Raw genomic sequence first — 10,105 nt, 5'->3', positions numbered from 1 at the left:
AGTGCAATCATCCACAATAGTCAAAAAGTATCTATAACCAAAATGGGCAGATGTATGATAAGGTCTCCATACATCACAATGAATCAAATCAAAGGGAGATGAAGACATATGATTATTAGAGATGAAAGGCAATCGTCTTTGTTTAGCTAAAGGGCAAACGTAGCAAATGTCATTGGGATTACACTTGGAAAAATCACATTTTAGCTGAGATTTCAATGAGTGTAAAACACTAGAAGAAAGATGCCCAAGTCTATTGTGCCAAACAGTGGCGGAAACCTTATTAACAATTGCTAAAGCACTAGAATATGAAATTGAAACATTCCTTATGTTCGATGAACCTGCTAAACATCCAGCATCCAAATTCCTGGCGTCCAAAACATATAAGTCTGCAAATTGATCACCCCTGCCAATCATCTTCTGGCTGGTGGGATCCTGAATTACGAAGTAACCAGGAAAAAAACTAATGATAAGAGATGAATCGGCAATAAGAGCACTGACAGAAAGCAGATTGTAGTGGAATTGAGGAACAAATAGAACATCTTTGAGAAGCAAAGAATCCAGTTTAACATCCCCAGACAATCGAACAGGAATAACAGTCTTATTTGGCAAAGTAACAAAAGAGTTCTGTATTGGCTTCAAAGAGATAAACAAGTTGGCATTGGAACAAATATGTTTGGAAGCTCCGGAATCCACTATCCAAAAGTGCACAGAGGACAAAACAGAATTCATAGATACAGAAGAGCATATACCTGCTGTGTATGAAACTGAAGAAGTATCCTGGGCATCAGAAGTCTTGACAGAGGATATGAGATGAGTGGAAAGCATCGTCATGAGATGTTGATACTGGTCGCCATTCAGAGTTTTGAGAAAACCATCCACTTGTGCACCACTCTGTCCAGTGTTAACATCTGAACCAGGATGAGCAGAAACTTGATGCACATTTGTAGTTGGAAACTTTGGCTTCGGTTTGTATCCAGGTGGAAAGCCATGAAGCTTATAACACTTTTCAATTATGTGACCGTGGAAATTGCAATGAGTGCAAAATAGTCGTTCTTTTCGTTGACCTATGCCATTTCCATAGTTCTGAGCATCAGAAGGAGAACGCTTAGGAGGAGCAGTTCGAAGTGCAAAGGCCATATTCTGACTAGCAGAATCAAGTCCCCCTGAATTAATGCTCCGTTGGTGTTCTTCTTGAGACACCAGAGAAAAGACTTTGTTGATAGGCGGAAGAGGATCTAAGAGAAGAATTTGGCCCTTAGTATGGGCAAAAGAATTATTTAAACCCATAAGAAACGACATCACATACTCCATCTGAAAGAAATTGACCAAATCTTTAACTCCTCCACAAGAACATTTGCCGCAAGTACAGGCAGGTTTGAAATTAGACAATTTCTCCCATAAAGCCTTCAATTTTGTAAAATAGACATTCACAGACTGTTAATTCTGAACTAGGTTAATCAATTCTCGTCGCAATTGAATAATCCGAGGGCCATTGCTCTGTTGGAAGCGATCTTGAAGATCGTTCCAAATTTCAAACGCAGAATTGGAAAATAGAATGCTCGCAGAGATTTCTTTCGAAACCGAATTCAAGATCCAGGATATGACAATATTATTATTGCGAATCCAAGCCAAGAGGAGATTCGAGTCGGTACCGTCAGGTCGTGGAACAGATCCATTGATGAATCCGAGCTTGTTCTTCACGGAAAGGGCAATCGTCATCGCACGACTCCAAGAAGCGTAATTATCACCGGTGAGCTGTTGCGAGACAAGAATAAGACCTGGACTGTCGGAATGATGAAGGAAGAAAGGACTGAGAGGATCATCAATGGCGGATCTGCCAGTGGATGAATTTGTTGAAGCGGAATTTTGAGACTCCATGATTGATGAAGTAAATCTTGAACGGAAGGAACACAAACAACAGAATAGCTGAAATCAAAGGAAATCCAGAAGAATCAAAATGGAAACGAGCAGCAGAGATTTGCGTGCTCTGATACCATATTACGAAGGAAAACCAGAAAGTGGAAAAATAAATTTTCCTGTATTGAATAATCTGATAATGATACATGCTTAACCTTTTATATACAAGCCTTAGGCTAAAACTAAATAACCAAACTATAACAGAATAACAAAATAACAATATCTAAAATGCCGACAACCATGTATAAATATTGATATAGCTAATCTCTTTTTTTTTATTTTATTTTTATTTTTTTTGAAAGGCAACAAAATGTTCCGTGCATATATATTATGTAGATAACACCGTAACACCACCCAATATCATTGGAAATGGTGGTAATATTTTCAAGCTAAATAACGCGTGTTTCTCATCCTCTACCTTTAATTATTGGGCACATTGTTTTACCTATCTTTGCGCGTTTGAAGCCAAAAATCAGGAATTAATTACAAAGATCAACAAACATTACGTATGAAACAAATTAGCCTAGGCTGGTGGCATTCCATTTAACTGGAAAAAAAAAAAAAAACAAAACAAAACAAAAAGTTACTATAAATAGGGATTTCCAGATCAACGTGTATCATTAATGAATTTTCTCAGATTCCAAACACCCCACATTTATTTCTGTGATTCGTTTTCTCGGGATTTCTCTTCATTTTCTTGACGTAAATGAGGAGAAAATTATTTTGATGAAGGATTGACCACGATTTCTCTAGCCACAATTTTACCGGGAGAATTTCATCAGGTGATTTCTTATTTCATCCATCAGAAAAAAGAAAAGAAAAATGCTAATGCAAGAGGACTGTATTGCTTTGAATTGATTTATCTAATCTTGTAGTTTCAAGAAATGAGTTTTTTGTTTGTTATTTTTCTTTTTCCTCCCACGGCTTGTCGGCAACAAAACTGATGGCATATAGCAATTAATTTAGATCCATATGTTCATCAAAATATAGTTTCGTTTTAAGAAAAGAGGTTTGGTTCATAAATTCAGAATTATAATTCATAATCATTCTCGATTTACGTGTATTTTTTGTGAGAAAAAAAATACTATAGTGAATCACGAATCATGATTCGAATCATTAGCACGAATCATGATTAGATGAATTTTTATATATCATAGAATAGTTTGATTTATATTATCGAATACTTTTGACATTTATCTGCATGTCTTTGTAAGATTCGTAAATATTGTTGATACCCTATTTTTATTAAGGTTCTTTTTATGATTCGGGTTTCTATCAGTATTGTCTGTTTTCACAAGTTAGATAAATATACTTAAAACTGTTAGACTCTTATATGAAATATGACAATTTGAAAAACAACGGCGAGGGTATTATAATGGTCTGTTTAGTTTACGTGGTCAAATTCTGAAACTTTTTTATACAATTTTCTTTTGTGAGAAAGCGAAATTAAAATTATGAATTAAAAACAGTAGAACTAAATGGATCCTTATAGTGGGTCCATGAATTAGTGCCAATTTAAGTCCCACTTTCGGGAAAAAAATATCTAGCGAATGTGCCGTCAATGGAGATCCGGGGGGAAAAAAAAAAAAAAAAAATTCTCTCAATTAGTATTTGAGAAATGTTTCGCACATGAGAACTACGTGGAAACGTTTCCAAAAGAGTTTCGCAAGGAAGTGAAACTTTTTCTTTTAAAACTTTTTGGGCTCTTTTTTCTTTGAACTTTTTGGTTTTTTTTCCCCTACCTTTTGCTTCATATCTTTTTCCCCTTTTGTCTTTTTTTTTGGGGAAAAAAAAAAAAAAAAAAAAATTCTCTCAATTAGTATTTGAGAAATGTTTCGCACATGAGAACTACGTGGAAACGTTTCCAAAAGAGTTTCGCAAGGAAGTGAAACTTTTTCTTTTAATAAACTTTTTGGGCTCTTTTTTCTTTGAACTTTTTGGTTTTTTTTCCCCTACCTTTTGCTTCATATCTTTTTCCCCTTTTGTCCTTTTTTTTTTTGTCTAAATAATTTATATAACTATTGATTTAAACAGGTCACCCGCGCGAGAGGCCGTGCGTTTTTTTTTATTAGTATATATATGTGTGTATATTTTTCTTTTCCGGTTGATGATCTATCTATCTTAAAACGTATGATTCTTTATTCGTGTTTGTCAACGCAAGTACACGTGGACAAGTTCATTGTTTGGTTGCTAAGAAAAGAAAAATATTCACGGACTTAGTGGTGTAGCAAACACTTAATACGTTTAGTTCATGGATTAAAATTATGTGATTAGAATTATTTTTAATTTACGTGTATTTTTTGTGAGAAAAAATACTGTAACGAATTATGAACCATGATTCAAATCATGATTTGAATCCTCCAACTAAATATTCCCATTGTTTGGTTGCTAAGAAAAGAAAAATATTCACGGACTTAGTGGTGTAGTAAACACTTAATACGTTTGGTTCAGAATTAAAATCATGTGATTATAATTATTTTTAATTTATGTGTATTTTTGTGAAAAAAAATACTGTAACGAACCATGAATCATGATTCAAATCATGATTTGAATCCTCCAACCAAATATTCCTACACTTTTGGGACTTTGATTATAAATACAAGCCTATAACTTTCTCAGTCTCAATATATATATATATATATATTTTTTTTTTTTTTGTCTCCCAATATTCCAATATTCCAAGGGCGTTTCACTAATCATTATGACTCTCTTACTATTAGGGGAAAATAACTATAAGTCTATATCTATAATGATTTGGATATGCTTACTTTATTATTGTTATTTAGCTGATTACGTGTGTAATCGATTTTGATGGAATATGGTATTCATGGAAACTTGAGCAAACATGCTAAAGTATAATTTTTTAATTCTTCCCAATTCTAAGAGGAACAAAAATAGAGCCCACTAACAAACACCCCCCCATAAAGAAATGAAAAACGATGAACCAAATCTGAGACTGAGAGGTCTTTGGTCTCTTTTTCTCAGTTCTATCCCGGTTCTGTTTATTACGTTCTGGAGTGAATTATGATTATTTGTTATTTATAAGAGTTTTGTTACAATTCAACGTCTTACATTTAGAGATGACAATACTCTCTATAGGAACGGGCCGTTCCGAATAGTGAGGATGGGAAATAATTAATTAGAGATGAGGATGAGGGATGGAGACAAAATCTAGTCCCGATTTGTGGCGGGGTGAGGCCGGAAGAAGTACTCTCCACTCCACCTCCGCCCCAATATAATATATTATAATGCTTTGTCAGGATCTAAATTTGTTGAACTATGATGCTTGAGAAAAAATTGCGTGCATCCATGTAATGAAGATTGAAATTATTAGAAATAGATAAGGAAGGATAATTTATATTTATGTTTTGATGTTTTTAAACTTTTTTCGTTTATACGCTAGTTATTACTTTTGGATTTAGTTTGCAATATGTTAAGAATTTAAGGGTTGTTCTTTTGTATTTTTGAGTTAAGGTGACTTGAATGATGATCTTGAGTTGAAGTTGTAACTTGAGTTTGTGTTTGAATGTGCATATTTGAGTTATGATTTGAATTGATAATCTTTTTGAGTTTGTGTTTGAATGAGTCAAAACTTAAATTTGTATTTAGATAGTATTTTAATAAAAACTCAATGGTGATGAAAAATTTTAATAGGGTATATGGGTGGGGTTTTACTCATCTTTTCGTTGTGAATGCATAAAAAAAATCATCTCAATCAGAATTAAAAGGAAAAAGTTATGACATTTTTAAGAATATAAAAAATATTGTTTATTAACTTGAGTTCGAGTTTATGAACTCGAGTTGAAGGAGAAACTTGAACTCTAGTTTAGCCCTAAACTCGAGTTCAAACTCAAGTTTTATAAAAGAATATGAACTTAAATAAAGTTGTAACTCGAATTTAAACTTTTTCTGAGTTTCATTACAAAAGAACAACCCCTTAATTTTTTATAGAACCTTTGATTTTAATCTAACTTTATAATGAATTTATACTATATTTTTATTTTAAGTTGCTATAATTTTAAAATGTATAGTACTATGTGATAAAAAATGGTACGAGTATGAGAATGATCATTCAATAGAGATTCTCTAACTCCGATCCCGCCCCTTCTTAAACGGGAATAGAGACAAGAATGGAGATAGTTTAAGGGGCGGGGATGGAGATGGGAAATCATCCTGTGCCCCCAACTTGCTCCATTGCCATCCTACTTACATTGAAGATTATGATTATTTGTGATATTATTTCAATTCAAATTCATACATTTGTCTAGTAACTAGTAAGATTAGCATTACCTCAAATTTCGTTTGCATCATATTTACTCATTCTCAGTCAATCACTCTTGCAGGAACTGAAACCAAACTGAAACTGAGAAAAGGAACAATAATTAGATTTTGTTCTTTTGGTATAGGTTTAGTTAAGATGGCGCCAAATGCCAGTGTCGCAAGTTCATGTCCCGCACCCATGCACGCAACCTCGAATGGGGTGTTCCAGGGTGATAATCCTCTCGATTACGCGCTCCCTCTTGCCATCTTACAAATACTTCTTGTGGTTGTAGTTACACGAGTTCTTGCTTTTCTTCTCCGCCCCTTACGACAGCCTCGTGTCATCGCGGAGATTGTTGTGAGTTACCCTTTTTTTTTTTTTATAACTTTTCTATTCTTCCTTATGTCCAACAAATGTAGGTTTTGATCAAGAATTTTGAAAGAATATGTTGTCAGGGTTTTGCTCTTATGGAAATTTAATAGTGTTGAATTTTATTGTTATTTTTTCAGGGAGGAATCTTGCTTGGCCCTTCAGCTCTCGGTCGCATCGCGAGCTATCGGAATGCCATATTCCCAGCCAAAAGTCTAACAGTGTTGGATACATTGGCCAATCTTGGCCTTCTCTTCTTTATGTTCCTTGTGGGCCTTGAGTTAGATCTTAAGGCTCTCCATCGGACTGGAAAGAAAGCTTTTAGTATAGCTCTTGCAGGGATTAGTCTGCCTTTCATATTAGGCATTGGTACATCGTTCGCGCTCCGAGCAACAATTTCCAAAGGTGTACAAGGACCCGCGTTTCTTGTGTTCATGGGAGTGGCTCTTTCAATAACTGCTTTCCCTGTCTTGGCCCGTATTCTGGCTGAGCTCAAGCTTTTAACCACCGATGTTGGTCGAATGGCGATGTCTGCAGCGGCTGTAAATGACGTCGCTGCTTGGATCCTTCTTGCTCTTGCCATTGCCCTCTCGGGTGACAAAAGTTCACCCCTCGTGTCGTTATGGGTTTTCTTGTGTGGCTCTGCTTTCGTTTTGTGTTGCGCATTTGGCGTCCCGCCCATATTCAAATGGATGGCGCAGCGCTGTCCCAAGGACGAGCCAGTGAAAGAATTGTATGTATGTGCCACACTAGCTACAGTTTTGGCAGCTGGGTTTGTTACTGATGCCATCGGAATTCATGCCCTTTTCGGTGCGTTTGTGATCGGGGTTCTTGTTCCAAAGGAAGGGGCTTTTGCAGGCGCTATGGTGGAAAAGGTTGAGGATCTTGTGTCTGGCCTCTTCCTTCCATTGTACTTCGTGTCGAGTGGATTGAAGACCGATATAGCAACGATCAGTGGGGCTCAGTCATGGGGCCTCCTTGTCTTAGTCATTATAACAGCTTGCTTTGGAAAGGTTGTTGGTACTGTGGCCGTTTCGCTCTTCTCCAAAGTGCCATTACAGGAGTCTCTGGCTCTGGGCTTTCTTATGAATACTAAAGGATTAGTGGAACTCATTGTCCTCAATATTGGGAAAGACAGAAAGGTAGAACTTACAGCCTATTAATGATCATCTTCATCTGTAGTTTAGTTTTTATTTGATATGTGAGTTTGGTGCTAAAATTGCTTGACATTTATATTTCAGGTGCTCAATGATCAAACTTTTGCCATCATGGTTTTGATGGCGGTTTTTACAACCTTCATCACGACTCCTTTAGTGATGGCAGTATACAAGCCAACTAAAAGATCCAAAAACTATTACAAGGATAGATCTATTGGGAAGAAAGGGACGAATACCGAGCTCCGCATCTTGGCATGTTTTTACAGCATAAGAAATATCCCCACCATGATCAATCTCATCGAGGCTTCCCGTGGGACTGAAAAGAAGGAGCGGCTTTGCGTCTATGCAATGCATCTTATGGAGCTCACGGAAAGGTCCTCCGCAATTCAAATGGTTCAGAAGGCAAGAAAAAATGGGCTGCCCTTTTGGAATAAGGAGAGTCAGTCAAACTCTGACCAAATTGTTGTTGCGTTTGAGGCCTTCCAACAGCTGAGCCAAGTCTCCATCCGTCCAATGACAGCAATCTCAGCAATGTCCGAGATGCACGAAGACATCTGCATGAGCGCTGAGAGGAAAAGGGCAGCAATGATAATCCTTGTATTTCACAAGCACCAGAGGTTGGATGGCGCATTGGAGACAACTCGTGCCGAGTTTCGAGGAGTCAATAAGAAGGTTCTCGAGCAGGCTCCATGCTCAGTTGGGATATTGGTTGACAGAGGACTTGGTGGAACCACACATATATCTGCCAGCCATGTTTCTTCAAACATAACAATCCTATTCTTTGGTGGTCATGATGATTGTGAAGCACTTGCTTTCGGAATGCGAATGGCTGAGCACCCTGGCATCAGTTTAAATGTCATTCACTTATTGCCATGTCCGACAATGACGACAAAGGCTAAAGCAATAGTCACAGTGGATAACCAAGATAGTGACTCTAACATTTCATTTGAACCACAGGATGAGAATGCACTTGCTGAATTGAAGCAAAAGCTTTCAGCCAACGGTTCGATCAAATACCAGGTGAAACGAGTGGAGAATTATTCCCAATCAGTTGCGGCAATAAAGGAGTTCAGTGGATGCAATTTGTTTTTGGTTGGGAGAAATCCAGAAGGTGTAGTGGCTAAGGCTTTTAGTGTGAAGAGTGAATGTCCTGAACTTGGCCCTGTTGGGAACTTGTTGACTTCTGCAGATTTCACAACTACAGCATCTGTTTTGGTGGTGCAACAACATCAGGGTCAAACAGTTCCTTCTCCACTATGATCTGCTTCATCAAAAGTTTGAAGACTTGAAGTGTTGCCCGATAATAATGTGGATTTGGAAACCAAGTAATCAGCTCTATCATGATAATTTTGATTGTGTTAATTTTTGTATGTACAGCAAGCGCACCATGATGTCAAATTCGATTATAACAAGAATAAAAATAAGTTATCTGATTTTGCTCTGTAATTTATCGTTTTCTTTTGAGTTGGTCTTTTGTTAATGTTATATACATTATACAAGTGGAAAAAAAATAATAATAATTCAATATCGCTTGTCAACTCTATTTTACTTGTTTATACAAACTGGTTTTTGGATTCTTATATTTACTGGTTTAACGACTATAGGCAACATTCAAGAGTCGCAGATGCTGGCAACGAAACAAACACTTGATCATCTGACTAAAATAATGTGGTCTCAAATTTTTTTTTTGGTCGAATAGATCGCCGGTGTTGCCGATACAAGGATGAATATTTTTGTTATGTTTTGCAAATTTCTAAAATGTATAATAGTTTAGTTTTAATTTAGAACTTGTGCATCCCTTCTAATAACGACTTTTTACTTAAGATCGACTTGTGCTTAGTTGCGTTGTAATGTATTTTTATTTCGGACTGATTATGCTCACTTTTTTCTTCAGTAACCTATTATTAGCTTCTAATTTTAATAAACAGTATCAAATATTTAAATATTATTATTATAAAAAAGTCAAAACAAATATGTATTTCAATCATGAAAATTATTTTTTTTAAAATAATTTTATAGCAGTTTTAAATAATCAATACAATGAACTTTTTCTTTCATGTAAACAAGAAAAGAAAAAATCTAATCCGAAGAAAATTTTCCATAACTTCTGTTTGCATTCAACCATGACCAAAACACCGCGACGAATATTTTCCACGGTAAAGAGGTTTTTTTTTTTTAAGTAGTGGCTAAATACTATTTGCTTGGTTTAAGACGTTATAAGGACATTGAGAAAACTTCTTCTGCATATTCTTCATCTTCCGGTACATAACAAGGCGATCAAACACAACCGTCTCCAAACCGCTAACCGCGGTCGTCTTTCTCACCGCCTCCAATTCCTCCGGCCATTTTTTTTGTAATCAACAGCCGATGCGATCCCCATAAACTGACCATTAATCACTTG

General features: G+C 36.1%; 1 protein-coding gene across 1 annotated transcript; it reads left to right on the top strand.

Moving 5' to 3' along the window:
- The first annotated feature begins 2,664 nt into the window (after nt 1–2,664).
- On the top strand, nt 2,665–8,998 carry LOC21384732 (cation/H(+) antiporter 18). Its single transcript, XM_010103299.2, has 4 exons — nt 2,665–2,699; nt 6,324–6,535; nt 6,688–7,689; nt 7,789–8,998. The coding sequence occupies exons 2-4, from the start codon at nt 6,335–6,337 to the stop codon at nt 8,962–8,964; spliced, it is 2,379 nt and encodes a 792-aa protein (XP_010101601.1). The 5' UTR covers nt 2,665–2,699; nt 6,324–6,334; the 3' UTR covers nt 8,965–8,998.
- Nucleotides 8,999–10,105: the final 1,107 nt, after the last annotated feature.

This window comes from Morus notabilis, unplaced genomic scaffold, assembly GCF_000414095.1.
Source record: "Morus notabilis unplaced genomic scaffold, ASM41409v2 Scaffold5117, whole genome shotgun sequence".
NCBI lineage: Eukaryota > Viridiplantae > Streptophyta > Magnoliopsida > Rosales > Moraceae > Morus > Morus notabilis.
Note: the sequence above shows the minus strand (reverse complement) of the source record. Positions and strands in the feature narration are given on the sequence as shown.

What these genes read in the sequence shown, in the direction of transcription:
- LOC21384732 (XM_010103299.2), top strand. Translation starts at nt 6,335, where the DNA reads ATGGCGCCAAATGCCAGTGTCGCAAGTTCATGTCCCGCACCCATGCAC. An exon ending in GTGTCATCGCGGAGATTGTT is followed by an intron (nt 6,536 to 6,687) that starts GTGAGTTACCCT and finishes TTATTTTTTCAG; the next exon opens with GGAGGAATCTTGCTTGGCCC. An exon ending in ATATTGGGAAAGACAGAAAG is followed by an intron (nt 7,690 to 7,788) that starts GTAGAACTTACA and finishes TTTATATTTCAG; the next exon opens with GTGCTCAATGATCAAACTTT.